The 21,531-nt window shown below is 35.9% G+C and overlaps 1 protein-coding gene across 1 annotated transcript in view; it reads left to right on the forward strand.

Moving 5' to 3' along the window:
- The first annotated feature begins 4,573 nt into the window (after nt 1-4,573).
- Nucleotides 4,574-21,531, forward strand: part of LOC149778822 (large neutral amino acids transporter small subunit 2-like) — a 55,427-nt gene continuing 38,469 nt past the window's right edge. Inside the window, exons 1-4 of the mRNA XM_089939577.1 lie at nt 4,574-5,240; nt 8,558-8,683; nt 13,168-13,267; nt 14,384-14,428. Of these exons, the coding sequence (XP_089795703.1) occupies nt 4,751-5,240; nt 8,558-8,683; nt 13,168-13,267; nt 14,384-14,428 (761 nt within the window). The 5' untranslated portion in view covers nt 4,574-4,750. The remainder of the gene's footprint in view (nt 5,241-8,557; nt 8,684-13,167; nt 13,268-14,383; nt 14,429-21,531) is intronic.

Genomic DNA, 21,531 nt, shown 5'->3' on the forward strand with positions numbered 1-21,531 from the left:
TGTTCTTTTTACTGAAAATCGAGTGCGACTTTACCGATCTTCATATCCTTGCTACGTGAATCTACCACTGCCGTTTTGCGATCGTACTACATATTTCGATGCTATTGTTATATATCTAAAGCATATAATTAAAGCCGTACAACTGTAAATAGCATGTGTATGTATCTTATTAAGTATGTCTTCCTTTGTCTGTCAATTCGCCTAATGTCTTCCTATACGATCGTTTTCCATACAGGTGAATAACTCATAACAATAGTAAATAAACCCCGATTTTGACAAATTTGATATAAATTGATAGGTTTCGCATCAGTCTAAATCGATCTGTGATAGTAGAAATGTAAGAAAGTGCAATATGAAAGTTTTGGTATATTTGACTCTGTATCGCTTGTGAATTTAACAATCTTCATATCCTTGATACGTGCATCTTCCATTGCCGTTTGCCTCGGTACCACAAACTTCAATGTTAATTGTATAAATCTGAAGCATACAAGGAGAGCTATACAACAGTATATAATATGTGTATGAATCTTATTAAGTACATCTTGATGTGTCTGTATGTCCGCCCAATGTCTTCCACAGCGAGCGTTTTCCATATTGTGTATTGTTCCACTTCCTATTTTTACACTACCTAATTTTGACCTAGTTTAATAAACACCCATTTCTACAGAGGACACATCTGTCGCAGCCTCGACATTTTTTTACACTTATCAGCACCGAGTCACTCAGACAAAAAGATTTGTCAGAAGTCATATCATTATTATTAATGAAGTGAAACAAGGACACATACGATGAAAAAATAATACATTTCTCCAATTCACTTTTTTCCAACCAGGAAGTCCTCTTGAAATCTTTACCAACTATTCTGACAAGGCAAATACAATTAATACCATACCAAGCATCCAGTCTGCTACTCAACATGTGTTAGCTATGTGACTCACAGCTGATAACTGCATCTCCAACACTTTTTTAGAATTGTGTTTTGTGTTTTACATGAATATGTCATTCCTGATTTTCTGAGGTGGTTCTTGGGGATTTTACTTTGGAGTAATGAACATGAAACACACGTTTATGGCATATTTCATAAATAAATCATCATCCTCTACATTACTGCTAATTTAAATAAAATTACGTGCATTACTATTAGGATTTTTCTCTCAAAAATAGGCAATTTTACTTTAATAGTAAATTTTCAAACGTCCATTAAACTAGTCTTGATATTTAACTTATTTTGACAAATTAATTCTTTCTAAATGTCTTCTGTCTCCTATTATTTGCACTATTAGAGAAATAAGTTATGAAGTATGCAAAACAGTTTTGTACCTTAAACAGTACATGTACATTAAAGAATTGGGATTCTGCATATTCACAATGCCAATTAATTATTCCAAGGATGTTGTACACTAAATCTAGTAGTCTTTTATTATAAGTAAACAATTGTATTATATACCATCATGATTTTCCCCCAATTTTATTCTTTCAGCTTTTCCAACAAAATCTGTTCCAAAACAAAATTTTTTGATAGATATAGGAACAAATTCTGAGTAAACACCATTTTTCTTTTGTTGTTGTTGTTAATGGTAGACTGAGAGAAGAAAATGCAACAGCATATAATATGAACTTAAGTGAAGTTATGAACTTACTAAGCCTGGATTTAAATAAATGGTATCACTTGTATTTCTAATGACTGCCACAATCCTCTTAGTTTGGGCTCAAGACCAGCAATAGTGAATAGAGGTAATTCAAAAGACATATAACAGCTCACTCATTATAATGTTACTAATTAGCATTATTGAAAACTTCTTAGATATCATAATAAATAGCATATATGTATGGTGCTTGTTGGCGACATTGGCAGATTATTCACTCCACATCCTGGTTCCCGGGCAGTTGTGATCTCTCACAATAATAATCACGGGCACAGTGGCTCGTTACAAAGAAAATCAACAGATTTGGGTTCTAACCTGTAACACTATTAACATATTATATTGTTACAGGTTAGAACCCCATCCCTTGATTTTCTTTGTAACGACCACCTGTCATCATGGGCAGTAAATTTGAAACATACTACTTCCGGGTCAATCTATTTTTAAGGTGCAATAAATGCTAGTACATAATGGGAGGTAACTCAAGTTGTGCTATTCATTAATGAAAAAATGGAAATAAATAGGTAAAAAGGCAATTATTTATTTTGCAGATGAATATTTATCGAATATTTAACATTCAGCAGCGTAAATATGCATTTATTTTATTGATATTTATGGCAAGAGTGCAGAAAAGGACGACGTGCTTCGTGGGCAGATGGAAATCTGCCCACGAAACCGGTCCGAGGACGACAAAACTGCCCACGACCCACCTTAAATAATAGTATATATATATATATATATATATATATATATATATATATATATATATATATATATATATATATATATATATAGGTTTGATCACGAGCACTCAGAAATTTTAAGCTATTGAATTTTTAATAGCATCGTGTTTGCATAGGTTTACTATGGGAACTAAATTAGTACCGTGAGTCCTAGAATATCAAGAGCTGAAAATGTTCCGATTGTGATGCTGTCATCTTCCGCCGCCGATTTATTCTATAGGTGGCAGGGTACAGTTTCTTAACTTAAGGCTATGGTGTGACTTTTTCAGCTATTTTTGTTTACTGTTTGAAGATATGGATATATTTATGAACTAGGTGTTTCGGGCTTGTGTTGTTCTTGACATTGATGTCAGGCATGTACACCTTCCATAGTTACTCTGCAGTATGTTGATAGTGAAATACCAATAGTCCGCTAGGAAGAAGAACTAGCCTCCCATAGCAGTAAACACATGGGTTTGGGTCAAGTAGAATATTTCAAAAACGGCTTTCATGACAACTATTTTCAATTGCATTAGTCAATTGCATCAGCCTGTTTAGTACACACTGTTTTGCAGAACTGTCATCTTGGAAAAGGGCTTGTGTTTGCACTGTGAACATCACATACAGTCAAAATGACCTTCGGACATGTTGACGATGCGGGGTTTAACGCCATTTTTTAGCACACGATAGGCTATACATGGCGGCCAGTATTAATGGTGGAGGAAGAAACCGGGAAAACCCCGGAAAGAACCACCGACCCACGAGAAACTATTGGCAAGCTTTCTCACATACCCACATTAGTCCTACATGTAAGACACAGCACATTTTGATTTTGTTCAGGTGCTGACGCCTACAACATAAATATCAGCGTCGGGTCTTACAGGTAGGACTAATACCCACATTGGCTGAATCTGAGACTCGAACCAACGCAGAGGTGAGATGACAGTGATCAGTAACGGAGAGCGCTTTAGACCACTCGGCCACCCCCTTCGGACATGAAAATTGCAGATAGAAATTTGTGATTGGGGTGCATAAACATCTGCTATGAAATGCCATTGACCTTTTTGGTCAAGTGGATAATATTCTTATGTTTTGTTTCAATATAGGTATCCAAACATGTATACCTTTTGACCTCACTTGTGTGTTTGATTTTTTTAATGATTTTTTTCAATACTAGGTCGCTGATTGTGGCATTTAGTTTGTACGTTAAAAATTGGCTCCTGCCCCTATATGAACGAAAGTAGTTCAGAATATAGTTCTCGACGGTGACGAATTAAATCCAATGTTTATCTCCACTTAGTGAGAAAGACACTGGAATATGCACGAGGCTTTCCGATTAAACCTTTTTTTTTTATTAGTCTGGTTGCCTGCTTAGGTGGCAGGGGCCAATTTACGAAACTGGCCCCTGGCAAATTTCTTAACTTAAGGCTATGGTGTGACTTTTTCAGCTATTATTGTCTAGTATTTATAGATATGGATATATTTATGAACTAGGTGTTTTGGGCTTGTGTTGTTCTTGAAATTGATGTCAGGCATGTACACCTTCCATAGTTGCTCTGCAGTATGTTGATAGTGAAATACCAGTAGTTGGCTAGGAAGAAGAGCTAGCCTCCCATAGCAGTAGACATGTGGGTTCAAGGCAACTAGAGTATCTCAAAAACGGCTTGGATGACAACTATTCTGAATTGCATCAAACTATTTAGCAGACAATGTTTTTCAAAATTTTCATCCAGGGAAAGGGCTTGCGTTTGCACTGTGAGCACCACATGCTGTCAAAAATGGCATTTGGATGTGAAAAATGCATGTATAAAATAGGGGCTGGGGTGCATAAACCTCTTCTGCTGTGAACTGCCATTGACTTCTCTGGTAAAGTGAATACTATTCTTATGCTTTGTTTTAATATAGGTATATAAAAATATGGACCTTTTTGACCTCACTTGTGTATTTGATTTTTTATGATTTTTTTATACAGGGTCGCTGATTGCGGCATTAAATTTGTACATAAAAACTGGACCCTGCCCCCTTAGTATGCTCCATGTGTTGCACAACGCAGGGAGCATACAAAGCAGGCAACCAGACTACCCTTCTTTAATAGTAGAGTAGGCCTAGTCTGGTTCCCGGCTTAGTATGCTCCCTGCGTTACCCTCCGCTATACGCAGGGAGCATACTAAGTAGGGAACCCGACTAAACTAGGCCTACATAACATCGGTTGCATCAGCTTTGGTTTGCAGACACGTGGGGGAAGTGGTGCGTAAATGTTTCGGGGACAACACAACGTGGTACAGGACTAATCGGTCAACATAGCAACAGCTTCTTTAAATTGGATTTAAAACAAGCTTGGTTTGTTTAGAAACTGCGAAAGAACTAGAAAGGAAAACTAGGAAAATGGCAGACGGATTCAAAAACGTGGAAATTAAAGTTAATCCAGATTCAAAGAATTCCTCAGAATCAGGCTCGTCTGAAGCTGTTAACTTAAAACCAAAGATAACACTTCTCAATGGCATTACTGTTATCGTGGGAAGTATCATAGGTTCAGGGATCTTTGTGAGCCCTAAAGGGGTCTTGGAACACGCGGGGAGCGTTGGATCTTCACTAATAATATGGGTCCTCTGCGGTTTGTATTCAATGATTGGCGCTTACTGCTATGCTGAACTTGGAACTTCCATTTTAAGATCTGGAGCCGATTATGCCTATATATTTGAAGCATTTGGACCTTTCTGTGCTTTTCTAAGACTCTGGGTAGAATGTATGATAGTGCGTCCGTGTTCCCAAGCCATTGTGGCACTCACGTTTGCCTACTATGTTATCGAGCCATTGTTTCCCGATTGTGACCAACCAGACACGGCTGTCAGGTTATTGGCAACCGTATGTATCTGTAAGTATATTTCTTGTAAATTTACTTTTTCAGTTATGTTTGTAAGTATGTTCTAAAATACGATCTTCACAATAACTGTCCACAGTTGTCTACAGTTTCTTTGTCCTGAAAAATAACAGTATCCAGCGGTGAGAACATTGTGCTCTGAGTATAGTCCTACTTGACAAATTTAATGTATAACATATTGGAAATGTTCATATTTATTTCTGACAGAGACAAAATCACGGATTGGCGCCCTTGTTGAAAACAAAGCACATGGATTTTGCCAGCATATTGACCAGTTCTAAGATGCGGATGGATGACGCAATGCATTTTACAATAGTATAAAACAATCTTAAGCAGTCAAAGCTACCGTCAGTTTAAAAAAACGAAGAAAATAATAACTTAAAGCAGTTTTAATAAGAAATAAACAAGACAGGTTTGGTTCACCAATACCTTGAAGGTTTTCTAATTTAAATACTTTAAACTTAGTACTGTTAAGACTTGGAAAAGATAAAGTTGTTTAGCCGTAACAAAGGGACGCAACTCTAATTTCCTCAAAGCAAATCGCATTGTTTTCATGCCAGCTTGGGCTGATTGGTATTTAAATTATACTGATTGGTGTTTCCTCCGAATTAACAAAAACAGCGCATTTTAAACACAGAAAATAACATTATTTCATTTTGAATTGTTGATTTTGCTGCTGTTATTATCAAACTATTATTGTAAAGTAAAATAAAAATATTTTCAGATTAGTTGTCGGGTTAAAAAAATCAGTTTCAAATGTATTCCCCTTCTAACCATGCAGGAAATAAAATCCTTATACAGTCTTTGATTTACTTTGACTTTTTGACCATTTCGTGAGATATTGTACATTAGGCAGTAATGTTGATAGGAAATTTGGGGCATAGTTACTTGCAGGCATAAATTAAAAATAGTATCAAGTCATAATAATTGAATACATTGACTATATATGATATATGACAAATATTTTAATTTTGCTATGCTTTATACTTCATCTTTTATTTTCATGCACCCATTAAATTTCTTGCTTGAACAACGATGTAATGTATTGAAAAACAGAATCTGTGTATTTATTTGTTCACTTTGTCTTACGAAAAAGATTGCTATAAGCATACGGTAACATTTGATGTGCCCTTCTGTTTACTCCTTTTGTGAAGATGCCCACTGTTAAAATATCAGTAAAGATCAGATTTGATATGTAGCTTTGAATTGAATCAATAAAGATGCTGTAATTGGCATTGGATGTGGGAGGTCATGGGTTAGATCCCCATTCCAGTCATACAAAAGACTTACAAATATGGTACTAACTGCCTTGCTTGGAGCTCAGCATTAGGAGGTTAGTGTTATGACTGGTTGGCCTGGTGTGAGGATAATGTTTCTGGGTGCGGCATCACGCTACATGGCTGCAACATGTTGCCCCAGTGCTAAGCATCACTGTACAGTGTAGACAACAAGGTTACGGTGGCAAAAATGTCAACAAAAGCAAGATTTAAATTTTTTAGCACTACTTTAGTTCATCGTGACATGACAGAAGATGGCATCATCAATAAGGGAATTTTCTGATTTGCATCTGGAAATGTAGATCAGATCAACTTGTTTGAATTGATAACATAATTTTTGTCACCACACAGTAATACCACCCATTTCATCCTTCCTGAAAAAGTGGCATGTGCTCGTGTAATTATTCATTTTGGTCATGGAATTTTGGGATTTCCTTTTTAATGCATGACTAAGTGCTGATGGAAGCTGTCAACAGGTAAACAAACATAATGTGCATCTTCTAGTTTTCCATAAACTATTTTAAATTTCTTCTTAATGTCTATGATAAGATTTGTCTAATGAGTAGATAACGTAGTTCTTCCATGCTTTCCTTGTCAGCCAGGAGATTTTAAGGCTGCTAAACCAGGTTTTCACATTGGGGACAGTGATTGCCTGGCATTTGATTTTTAGTAGTTCCATGCTTCTGATGATGGATTTTTCTACCCATTTGGTGCTACTTTACTGAGATCTTAGTAGGGTTAGCAGGTCTACAATGTGGATTGTTCGTGCAATATTCAGTTGTCATTGGCATGATGTTTAATGTTAAACTGAAACATGGCTGAGGAGTAGTTTTACTGACAGACCTGTCTGTCCTTAATGGTTGAAAAAGATAAGTCTGTTCTTGTGATGTATCTTTGATACCTTGTTGATAGAAGGGAGATATTTTAGGCAAAAAGAGCAGAAAATGAGGGCTGTTAATTGCAATACTGATTCTTTGTACTTAGCAAGTTTTGCCCTTTTACTAGTTCCATACTTAATTTGTGTTGGTTGTTTTTTTGAAGTTAGGCTGAAGAGCAAGGTTGGTCTAAATCATGCATGTACATGTATCACACACTCTAAAATTCTAGAACTTGAAATACAATGAGAAGAAAATTTACGTTATGATAGTCTTTAAAAAAATTGTTTCATTTGATCAGGTGAAAGAGATCATTCATAGCACCATGTCTTTTGCTGCATGCACAGCACGAAGTATGGGTTGTTGATCTTTGGTTTAACGCCATTTTTTTAGCACAGGATAGGCTATACATGGCAGCTAGTATAACTGGTGAAGGAAGAACCCTGGAAAACCCAGGGAAGAACCACCGACCCACAAGAAGCTACTGGCAGGTTTTCCCACTGTATGGGTAGCTCATGTAGCAATTTTAAAGATGTACCATTCTGATGTAAATGTACCCAGGTTAAACCAGGTCATGAGCTGCGTCTGCCAGTTGGATGCAAGATTCACATAAATATTTTATACCTTCTTTTTATTGTAATATCAGGTACTAACATTGGTGTTGCATCACTGTAATGGTTGTTTTTATGGTATTAAAGCATGTGTTTGTTTTAGTTTTTGGATTGGGTCTGTTGTACCTTCTAGCATGGGCAGAGGTGGTTTGCAGGTCAGAGAAAAAGTAATGCACCGTTTACTTCAATTGTGCATTGGTATCATGATTGTTCTAAAGCACAGTGCTCATATCATATAAAAGATTAGAAAACTTTTCAGTTGGCTTTTTGCAGCTCAAGTGACTACAGTGCTCTGGTCATATAAAGAACTTGAAAACTATTCAGTTGTCATACCTGACTTGAAGGGCAAGTAACTTGGAAACTTCACTTGACATATTTCCTGATGATTGACACCTTATCTGGTACAATAAATGGAATTAAATACACAATTCATTAACATCTTGTTTAGGGCATGGATTCATTATGGTTCCTTGAATTTGGAGAATTTTTTATTTTAGCTGTGTAATTTGTAGCCAGCAAATCTAGTTCCATGATGTTTTCTTTTTCAGTAATTTTAACATTTGTGAACTGCTACGATGTAAAATGGTCGACCCGTGTGCAAGATGTCTTCACCTATGCCAAGCTTCTGGCTCTGGTCCTTATTATTATAACAGGCATAGTACAGCTGTGCAGAGGTGAGTTATAGGAATAAATTTAATAAAGGTTTCTGGAGATCCTGGTAACGACAAGTGCAAGGTCACCTATCCAAGGCCATGTGATTCCTTTGGTTTCCAGTTTTGTCCATTTTGATTCAGTTAGTCACAGTCATGCTTTTTAAAATGTAAAGTTAGCATACTTAAAAACAGTGCTGGGTTTAAACAGTGTATCCCCCAGGGGTGTAAAACTGAGGGTAAAAAACAAACTTCCTTGGTGTCAGAACTGGGGGTAAAAAAATGGTACTGGCAAATTTTCATCTGACTCGTACTTTTTCAACTTGAAATAGGATATTGCAACCTGCATAACATAATCTCTTTCTCTCAATATACAAAAAATCTAACAAACAAATGCATTGTCCATTCAAAGAATAATTTTATTAGTTCATTTTTCTTTTCAAGTCGTACTTTTAACAGTCTCCTTTCCTTATAATCTTTTTGAAGCAATATTATGGACCAACACATTAAATACAAGCCAATACAAAAAGCCTAATAAATCTTTTTAACCAAATGGCAGTTAGTTTACTGCCTGTCATAATTTGCTTACTATCATCGATTTCATTGTACTTTGTCCTACATCAAATTAAACAAAAAATCAAGGAGGCTAATGATTCATCTTGTTTCAGTAAGTTACACTTGAACTTGAAGATCTTTTATTGCAGCAAAGTTAAAAACCAACAAAATCTGTAATGACCCCTGACTGTGTAATCCAAATAAATGCATTTGTCTTGGCAAGTTTACTGATTTCTTTGTCGTGAAAGAATATCTTTGGGTTATAATGCGTTCTCCAGATATCTTGTGGCAAATAAGGGCAGATTTTAAAAAATTCTTAAACCCTGCCACTAAAGGATTATTCAGTTTTGCAGTCTTTGCAATCACGCAATCAGAAGTCACACCGGTAATCCTAATGGATGTGCCGTATTCCAGTCAAAGGAATTCTCCATTTTTCATTAAAGTTGGATGCACAGAGCTTGATGGAAATCACGTGAGAGCTTGCGAGATATGGGGAAGCTACTCGGTCATAACATTGCCTATGCTAGTCTGGTTCCTTATTTCGTATGTTCCCTGTGTTGCACTCCGCTATAAGAATAGAGGTAAACAAAGCAGGGTACCAGTCAGTGCCTATGCTCGAAGTATACACGATGCCACCCCTCGTCATTAAATAAATCCTGACCCATTTCAGCCCAATTTAGATATTTTAGCCAGTTGCCTACAGAAAAGTTTGAAATTCTCTGCCACTGTACGGTTGAAGCTTATGGTAGCTGTTTTCTAGTGGGTCTGGCATATTTAAACAACCTTAGGTCGAGCCATATCTAACCTGCATGAAATCGATAGGAAGATGATACATTTTCTCATAAGTTTTTATTATAATATTTGTTTATTTTATTAATCTGTTGACAGATGAGATGTAACTACAATGTTAATGAAATTTGACCTTGTGTTTGCTCGTTGCATGGCTAAGGAAATGATTAAACCTGCATGTCATCGGAGATCCAGTAATCAAGCGATATCAACATACACCAGTTCCATTGTTGTTGTACAAAGAACATTGAAACTATTAAATGTTGTGTCCTGTTTCTAAAATGAACTCAGGCATACTTAATTCTCAATATATTTATTTCGTGAACAATGCCCAAAACCGAGAGAAAACCAAATTCTTCAAGCAGAGAGTATATTCCAGCGTGGTAGAAACATGATGTCAAGAAAAATATTGCTGATATGCGCTTCATGAATCTGGCTTTCTCCTCCAGGTGGCAGAAGCTTCTAACTTTCTGATATCCAAGTGATTCTGTACCCACATGCCACTGTAACTGACAAAAGAATCAGACAGTAAAATCACAAAGGATTGCTCGTATGCTAGAACGAAAACAGTTCAGTAAGAAAATCACAGAATTGAGATCATCATTGAAAGTTTGTATGTTCAGATCAATAATGACAGATTGGGAAAAAAATATGGTGTTGTAAAGGCTCCTTTAAACAGTCTGTGTCTGAGTGTGCTGCACTATTGCATCTTCTGAATGGGATCCAGGAGGTACAAATGTGCAACACATGCATCTTTGACATTAAATAATTATGTAAAGCACTTTCCTACTTTTCTGATGGTTGTATATGTTGTAAATAGTTACATATACATTAAAATTTTTAAAAATCTGTATTTGTTCCTGAAAATCATTATTTTTGTATTTAGGCGGTTGGCAGCCATGAGATAGGATTCTAGGCTCTCACATGTTACATTGCGTCAGCAGTCCAGTACTATGTTTCAGTAATTTGACAGCTATGGGTAATCCAGCCCTAACTGCAAGTTGTCCATTTTAACAGACATAGGGAGGCAGAATTGTAGTGCATGTAAATACCATTATACCACGTGAATCCATCCAAGAGATAAGCCGACTCTTCTTCTGGTGCTGTGGTTGTTAATCGTTGATCAGAGTTGCCAGTTATAATGGGACTACAGTTACATGAAAAGAACAGATCGGCTTCTGAGACTTTGATGTTGAGACCGTTAACATTCAAGACTTAAAGACAGTTTGCTGGTGCATGAATCCAAGTCTCTTTTTTTTTGTGGGTGCAGCTAACAATTTTACCAGAAAAAAACTGGCATATACTAGATCACCAAAAGAATGATGCATTTTACATCGGAGTAAAATTGTACATGGATAGAAATCACAATGAAAATGTGTGGAAAAATAATTTTCTGTTATTTTGTCAAGCGTAATGTACATAACTAATGATACTAATTAAGGGATGTAGTCCTAAATCTAACAGAATATGAAATGATTAAATTACAAATTGATTATAATCTTGTAATATAAATCTCTAAATGGAGGAGTCTGTGACGATTGAATAAACGATAAATTAACTTTAAAATAATGCCATGATACATGTCTTTAATAACAAGCCATCTTCTATACATGTCCCTCATCTTTTGATGTGACATGGGTCCGTCATGATGTTGTAAAATATGGTTATTTGACATTTAAAATATATAGAGTAATTGAACTTCTTTCATCGAGTCCAAGGCTTGGCTAGCGTGGGTACATGGGAAAGCTTGTGCTGAAAAATGGCGTTAAACCCTAGAACAACAACTTCTTTCATGCTAATACAGCAAGACATGTACTACACTAGTGTAGTTTGATTTACAGACCTTAATAGAAATATTTCAGGGATTTAGTATACTTTATATAAGTAGGCTTGCACCAGGTCTAACAGCCTAGAAAATTTAACTTGGCCTTGGGAATTTGAACTTGCCCAAAACATAATACCCCAAAATCAGTAACACAAGATGATAAAATGTGTTATTTTTTAAAAAAGGAAATCGTATTATATTTATTTAATCTTTTGTTTCTTTTGCATCTCTGTTAGCACATTGCAAACATGTACAGATAATTAAAGTTATACATGTACCTTACAAAGAGTTAGAATGAAGAAATATTTGGATGAGCAATTATATGCTAAACAGTGTGTATTGAGTCTCCTGTGATTATCATGTACACAGGATATAAATGCTGCATATTGGTGCTACGTTTTCCTAACACCTCAAACAAAAATCTTCCTGGTAACTCTATTTGTCTTGTCTGATCATATATACATGTGGTTTCACTGAAAGATGTCTTAGAATGTCTGGCTGTTTTTAAAATAAAAATGTTGCCAATATAGTCTCCAATATGGCTGCCAGAATGGTAGTCTTGAAAAAATCTCTCCAAGATCGCTTGTCATAATTTACATTGCGCTTTCACCAGTAGACTTCTTTTGATGTCTAGATGGTCCTAAATTAATATGGTGCCAATCTAACATCCTGTATGTGGCCACCTTGGCTGCCATCTTAAAATCTTTATATCACTAAGTACCTTTATATGGGGTTTTCACCAGAAGAGTGCTTATAGTGTCTAGTTGGTTGTAAATGAAAATTCTGCACACTGACCCTGGCATTTTAAAAATATTGTTATCAGTACTTTTCCCAAATGGATGTTTTTTATAGTTCTGGTGCCAGTCCTGTCTCAATTTAAAAATGTTTTCACAGCTCTAAATGGATGGTCATGTTAATGTAGGATTTTCATTAAAAGACTTGTAATTAATGGTGTCTGCTTTGCCCTAAATGAATATGGTGAGAGTCAATAAGTTCTGTAATTATTTTTATTGCTGAAGAATATTAGAAATGGTTTCAACATGCAGAAGTGAAAAGGAAGAAATGGTTATATCTTAAATGCCTGGTAAATTCTATTTGGTCAGTCTCCTTAATGTTCAAGATGCAGCTGTGATATGTGATATGATGATGTGATACAACATAGCTGGTGATATCAATCTACCAGCCTACCTAAATAGAACCATTTTGTTCACTCCTGTTTCCATCATGTGTTTATACATTTTAATTGTTAACTCCTGTTTCCATCAAGTGTTTATACATTTTAAAGTTAATGTTAATGTTTCATTGTTTTATCTTGAAAATGTTCTTTTGCATTTCTCAGGAGAGGTGGAGTACTACAAGGATCCCTTTGAACACACGGAAATGAACTTTGCCAAAGCCTCCTTGGGATTTTACTCAGGATTATTTGCCTATAATGGATGGTAATAAAAGAGTCATATCCATTGCTACTAAAGATGGAACAGTTCATTGCAGTATAAAGGCATTGCAAAATTTTCTGTAACGATAAGCTATATAGATGTCTCCACATCTGCCATATTTGAATAATTTAAATAGTTTCACTAGTATGACAATGTTTCTTTGTATTAGTATCCATCTAAAATACATCCTGCATCTTTGTTTATTAGTATCCATCTACCACGTTTCAGTTCTCAAACCAGTTTCCCCATGTTGCAGGAGAACACCAGTTCAGGATAATGTTTTGGTATTTAATACCATTTCTTAAATAAGCGATACTGCACTTAAAACATTTTCACCCCAAAGGAAAAATATACGTGTTCCACAAGAAGTGAAGCATAGATTGGAGTACTCCAAAAATTGGCCATGAAACATCGATGAAGATTATGCTTTTCGTACAGTAATGTGCTGCGAATGTTAGAATTGGGAATGTGTACAGGGGCTCATACTGTTGCTTACATTTTACCTGTCATAAACATACTATATAGTAATATTTTTTTTATAGTACATGTGTGACATGTAAATTGTAAGCAGCAAGATGTACCCCTGTGGGCATGTGACAGAATGATGTGAAAAAGCACACTGCTAGCAAAAATCATATAGCTATTGGGAAAATTAAGAGCACCCACAGCATATAGATATTGGGAAAATTGAGAGTACCCACGGCATATAGATATTGGGAAAATTAAGAGCACCCATGGCATATAGATATTGGGAAAATTAAGAGCACCCACAGCATATAGATATTGGGAAAATTGAGAGTACCCACGACATATAGATAATGGGAAAATTAAGAACACCCACGGCAGATTTCAGCTCTATAGTACTTTAGGCCACCTATGCTGAAGCATTGTTTGTGAGTTATCTTGTTAATGGTCTCTGTCATATATATGCTGTACCTTCATGTTTGATAATTTTCAGTATATGTAAATTTTTGATGGGGTATCGGTAATAGCTTGTAAGCATAGAATCTTTTTCAATCAATTGTGCTTCACTTCTATTTTAATCTTTTTGTGCTCGTTTCTCTCCCCCTCAACCTCACTCGACATTTGAATGATCGGAACATTTCCACCCTATTTCAGGAACTACCTGAATTATGTAATAGAAGAACTTAAGGATCCATACAGGTAAGTTTTATTTTTTTGTGTACATCCATAATAAGCATTTTAATATTCTGAATTTACAAGGAATTTTCTTGAGTGATTGCAAATAGGAACTCTGTCATTCGCTGTAGTAACAAATTTGAGCAACTGGAAATGACATTTTTAGGAGTAAATGTCTGTATGTTTCTGTCACAGAGGCCCCCTCCCTCTTCTTCTTTTAGAATCTTAAACTCCTACTATGAATGTGTTATGGGCATATAGTGGTACCAATGCAGTGGTGTCACTAGGTAATTGGGTCTGGAGTTTTACCTCAGCAATTTTGCTGCTAGTACCCATATATATTAACCCTTTCAATACCACAGACAGGTAAAGCGGTCCAGGAACAATAACACCCGCTCAACACTGTAGACCGGTATTCCGGTCTCACATACCAGTCTCGTTTTGGCGATAAATTCTCTGATTGGTCAGTGTCTGGGATTTACCTATAGTAAATATTTATATCATACATTGATTCATTTAGATACATTCAGACTTAAAGGTAGGTTCTTTACAAGAAAGTTTTTTTTTGTTGATCTGTAAATGGAAATCTTCGAAGTTGGTGAAGTACATCCAAAATGGCAGACTCGTCTGATGATGAATCAGAATTATCTGGGGACTAAATAGTTGAAAATATCGGCAATTTTGATATTGTAAAGATAACTGATATTGTTGGCGATAATGATGACTATGAGGAATTTGAAGGTTTTGAACTTGCCGATGTGAACGAGACATTTTGTAAGTGGACAAAATCTCCATCGGAATGTAATGTTCACACTTTTTCCAAACGTGTAGGTCCAACACAAGTATTTGATGGATCAGGAACACCTCTTGAATATTTTATAGCGACAACATGTTTTCAGAAATGGCAAGTTTTACAAATACCAGCGCACCTGTAGTGAGAGACTGAACCAAATCAACACAATTGTGTTTCGACTGATGTCATGTTGTCAGAAATAAAGGCATTTTATGGCCTGTTCATGTTGATGCAAATTATGAAATCATAAAACCTTGTATACTTTAGTTTTTAAATGCCTCTAGAAATATCATTAACACACCTTTGGATGTGCTTGAAGTTTGAGATAACGCTGCATTTATTCAAGCGATGATTTGTAAGAACACCAAAATTAATTAAAATAAAAAGACCACACATTACTCTTTAAACACTTTATTCAACATTTTATAGATGATCCAGTGAAACTTACCTTTAACTTACCTTTTGAAATACCTGTATAATCATCTGTGTGAGACTAAACTTGCTTTTGAAAATATTTTCAGAAACCTGAATAAGTCTTCTTTACAGTGTACCAAATATGTATTATTATGACAATAAATGAAATTTATACAAGTCATTGAATATATGTTGCCTACATTTATGAAGGTCTTGAAAGTTACTTATTGTTGGTGGGTAGTCTTTCCTTTGTAGTTGCTTAGTGGTAAATTGATAAATGTTTTTGAAGAATAAAAAATATACCCACTCCCACTTCTTTCTCTGGAAAACCCATGTACTTGTAAAATTAGTGAACACACTGCCAATATCCTATATTAGTCCATTTAAGTACTACATTTATGACAGTTTTCAGACATGGCATTAAGGTTTGTTTCATGAGCACATTTCTAACGCCTGAAAATATTTGATCTTGTTTGCCGTTATGGTTGATAAATTCTTACTGCTTTGACTTCCATTTTAATGCATCCATGCCAACAAGGCTTTATTAGGCAGATCGAGTAATCAGATGCTTGAGGCAAGAATATACATGGCTGTAACATTAATGAAGTATTGTAACAGTGTGACATGTTTGAGGCAAGAATATACACAGCTGTAATATTAATGAAGTATTGATACATTGTGACATGCTTGAGGCAAGAATATACATGGCTGTAACATTAATGAAGTATTGATACATTGTGACATGCTTGAGGCAAGAATATACATGGCTGTAACATTAATGAAGTATTGATACATTGTGACATGCTTGAGGCAAGAATATACACAGCTGTAATATTGATGAAGTATTGATACATTGTGACATGCTTGAGGCAAGAATATACACAGCTGTAATATTAATGAAGTATTGATACATTGTGACATGCTTGAGGCAAGAATATACACAGCTGTAATATTGATGAAGTATTGATACATTGTGACATGCTTGAGGCAAGAATATACACAGCTGTAATATTAATGAAGTATTGATACATTGTGAGAAATGCTTTAGGCAAGAAATTACACACAGCTGTAATATTACATTATTGAAGTATTGATAACTGTGACATGCTTGAGGCAAGAATATACATGGCTGTAACATTAATGAAGTAGTGATACAGTGTGACAAAGCTGTAACATTACTGATGCATTGTAACAAATGTTTGAGGCTAGAATCCACATAGCTGTATCATTAATGAATTATTCATGCTGTGTGACCAATGCTTGAGGCAAGAATACAAATGGCTGTAACTTGAATGAAGTATTGTTATATTGTGACAAATGCTTGAGGCAAGGTTATATAAAGCTGTAATGATGTATCAATACATTGTGATGTGCTTGAGACAAGAATGCACATAGTGGTAACATTAATAAAGTATTGATACAGTGTGAATAATTATTGAGGCAAGAATACACACAGCTGTAACATTAATGAACTACTACTGATACACTTTGACAAATGTTACAGTGAAATATACTGGCATGTAATGTATTGGCAGCTGGTATTATGGTTTCCATTGATATATATATTTTCAAACTTTATAATTTCTCTATTCTACCACCATTTGAGGCTGAATAGACTGTCATAAGGTCTACATTTTCTACACACGTACTGTATAATGGTACATTACATTATGTTTGTTGATTTTGAACAGATGTTAAAATGTTTGGAATTGACTGCAAAATACATGTTCCATTTAAACATGTGGCACCCATTAAAAGAAGGGTATTCTAATTTCTTGAACAGTTCATATGAAATTTGTAATTCGTAATAACATCTGTGGGTGACTATGTCATATTGATAGTACCTTCCCAGTGACCCTAGTACTGTAACAGCCTTAAACACTTTTTTCACATGAAATACAGGATAATAAAAATAGCGGCCAGAATAAACATAGCATACAGCGAATTATGCCAGTTGCAAAAGGCTGTGTGTGTTAATTTCTCTTCTGTATTACTGTGGTTGTTGTAATTGAAAGTTGTGAACATTTGTTTTCTGTAGTATTCTGAGCTGGTGGCTGGTTGCCTTGTTTTATTGTGTTACAAAGAAACATGCTGATTAACCCTCATGTTCAAGTTAAGCTTGTTCATGTATTGTCGCATTATAGCATTGGTCCCCTGCCAATAAAACAAATTTTTGATTCTGATTGGTACGTTAAATGAGAGGGTGTGTTCCAACGCAAAATTTCATAGGTTTTAATATTGCCCGCATCGAATTTTAATCAGTCTAAGCTTTTCCTACAAGAGGGGACCCAAAGGTTACAACTCCGGGAATTTGCAAGAAATTTCCGTAAAACTGTTGTCCAAAAAGGGGACGATTGTCGAAAGGAACCGATGAACTAATTTACCGATTAGAGGGAGGAACGTTGAAAGCAAAGGGAGAAAATAGCTCCAGAGACGTATGGGATGAATGAGGGATGTTATTCTGAGACCTGTACGGAGAAGCATAGAGAAGAGTGCAGTGAGACATATAATCCTGTGACGCTACCCTGCGACGTATTAATTTCTGAAGACGAATTCTGAGAGTATCCTGAGACGGGTGGTAGAAAGTATCATCCCGAGATCCAAGGGTCTGAACAGCGACAGAGGAAGCAAAAACAGACTGAGGACGATCAGGTTATGAAATCGTACAAGACGTTGACTTCGATTGTTCACTCGATCCTATGATGAACTAAATCTATCAGTAAACAGATCGGCTATTTTATTTAAATCTATTTGCGTTTTCTTTGTATTTTGGTGAAAGTTAAATTTCTAAAAGCAGAGTACATTCCTGATGTAATGAATTTTCACAGTGTTTGTATGTAATTGATTAAATTGTTTGTTTACATGTACGGGGGCTCGTGTTGGTTTGTTCTATATACCTGCTCAGATCTCTATCTATTCCACCTATAAGTGTCACCACTTATATTTCTATTTACTCAAACCGGGCAATAACATCGAGGGCGGTCAACCCCTAGATAACGAAAACCAAATACGGAGGGACAATCACTCCCCCCGTGTAACATAGTCCTTCCCCCCACCCCTCCTGATTTGTATGTCTGGACATGTTGCAGAATAATACAATATCTTGATGATTGTATTGTGCCTAAATGGTCAGAGATATTCAACAAAGACTTGTTAAAACATACTCTTGTCTTAATAGAGCAAGATACTATCAACTGTCAGCCGATGGTTGAAAGTGCAGATTGGCGGAAAGGTCAAGTATGGAATCACTTGTTCAGTTATTGTATGCAGCATGTACATTTTGGAAAATGATACAGCTTTTCTAAATTTGGCGTCTGTAACTAACACCCATATAACTGGGAACAACTGAGATCTGCCAGTGTTTATATTTGACCCATTATGGTCTACATTCCTTCCATGGTGATCAGTACCAATAGTGTACATTGCTTGAATGGTGACCATGGTGAAAATCATGTCACTAATTTTGAACAGGTATCCATATCACACTGGTTTTCACTAGAAGACATGTAATTGGTCCTAATTGAAATTGATGCTAGTATGACATCCACTATGCCCACATTAACTATCCAGACCTGTCACTTATCCAGATTTACATGTAATTATCCCAATTTTTTGATTACAAATAAAATAATCCTGATTTTCACCCAAAATCCTGATATTTTTAAATCCCCTCCTTTAAAAAAAAAAACTCACACCATTACATGAGCAATGGTTGTGTTGTTGTTGTTGTTCTAGGGTTTAACGCCATTCTTCAGCACAAGATAGGCTATACATGGTGGCCAGTATAACTGGTGGGGGAAGAACCCTGGAAAACCCAGGGAAGAATCACTGACCCACGAGAAGCTACTGACAGGCTTTCCCACGTACCCACGCTAGCCGAGCCTTGGAATCGAACCCACGCAGACAGAGGTGAGATGGCAGTGATCCGGAACGGTGAGCACTTTAGACCACTCAGCCACTCGGGGCCCCACAATGGTTGTGCACAGAGAGCAAACATAACACAAGTTCGTGTTGAGTACACTACATTCATACTGTGAGATCTGTCATTTTTCCATTTTCGTCTATTATGCTGATATTCATTCTGGACTATGTTTTTATGGTTGTTTTATTATGGGTTTTCACTAAGGCTTATTTAGTTCATCACCAAACAAGCAGTGTACACCATAACTGGCTGGTGCGTACATAGAAGATAATACCATGGTTATTAACTTTGGTACATTTGGAGTTCCTTAAAAATGTCTGATTGCTTCCTGTACTCTGGGTTGTTAACATGACCTAATGACAAAGGAAAGAGACTTATAATGGAATTCCAGGAAATTCTTGTTGGCTTGTAGAGCACCATCTCAATGATAGTGTTAGGCCTGCTTAAAAATGATAATCATGCAAAATTGACATGTTGTAATGAGATTTAAATTTAGCTGTACATGGGAACATTCTCAGTGAAACCTGAACTCGTATGGTGGTCTGCTTTAGGTGCTTTTTGGTGTGCCTGCTGGGCATTTCTCTATGTGTTTCATGTGCCCAAACTGTACATGATTGGAAATTTATCAGGGGTAGGGGTGGGGGAGTGCTCAGAACAATGGCTGGTTTTAAGTTGATGAGACATTTCTTTAAAGTTACTTCTGCCAGGATTGTGACAAGGTTATACAGGATGAACAAAAAGAATTTTAGATACACCATATTTGTGGTGTCATTTATTTGCTTTGGGTAGGTTTCTTGAATTACCATTTAAAGCTTGGATATTTAAATCCCATAACTACTGGCTTATAGTAGAGTTTTCAGTTACCTATGTACCTTTATAAACATTGTCCCACCTGCCAGATGATTACTATTTGTGGCAGTATCATACATGTACATATACTAAGATTAAGTGACATGTTGTTTTGACTTGGTAACTAGTGTTGGGTTTCTCAAAAAGAAATCCAAGCAGTCAGCAGAATTTTTTTATCTTTCAGAGGATACATAGAATTTATTGAATTAAGTAAAGATTGATAAATGCTTAGTCATATACAAATCAATATAAACTTGAAAACCTTTGCAGGGGCTTCATGTATCATAATTAGTGATGCAATGTTGCATCAGCCTGATTTATTTAACTTACGGACACAAAGGCATGTGGATTGCATGAATGTCATTGCATCTAACCCATCGACTTTCAGTGTGATAGCATACAAATTTTAAAATTACAGTAGTTCAGTTTTAACCTTAATAAGCATGGGTTAGCCACCTGTCTGTTTAAAAAAAATGTCGGCTTCGTGATTGATGTAGGAACATTTTTCGTTGCATCATATGACTCACAAAGGATATGCGTAATAAATATGAAATTGAAGTGTTGACAAAAACTTTCAAGGAGACTAATGATAATGGACTGGTGGAATCCAGTTTACTTAATTGGCTATGTACAGAAGCATACTTCAACTTCCTGATTGTAGTTGAACATTGGCAAAATAAAGCAAAATTTATTTCAGGCATTAACATTATGTATTATAGAATGTCCCCCCCCCCCCCCCAACTGAAATTGATGTTATATTCGTTGTATATTGTATTTACAAATATAAGGGACCTGTATTGATGACCATAACTGCATTTAACCATTATCCACCGGTAAGGCCTTTTCATTAGGGGTCACATGGTACTGTGAGATATAGTAAAGCACAACAGCTGACTGCACCGACCCAGATCTGCCATTGCATTATGTACTTGGAGATCTTGGTCCATGCAGTTGTTAGGATTGATCAGTAGAACAAACATAATAGGCCTGGATCTGTCAGCACTTTGTGACAGCAGATCAGGGTCTGTTATTTGCAGTTAGACTCAACTTTAAGTTACCATATATGGTATGTGTTTGCATGGCATTGCCATCTACACTTGACAGATTTTCTTCAAAAACAAGTTCGTTCTTAAATTATTGTCATTATTT

This window comes from Sinohyriopsis cumingii, chromosome 17 (genome assembly GCF_028554795.1).
Source record: "Sinohyriopsis cumingii isolate HCF-2022 chromosome 17, ASM2855479v2, whole genome shotgun sequence".
Classification (NCBI taxonomy): Eukaryota; Metazoa; Mollusca; class Bivalvia; order Unionida; family Unionidae; genus Sinohyriopsis; species Sinohyriopsis cumingii.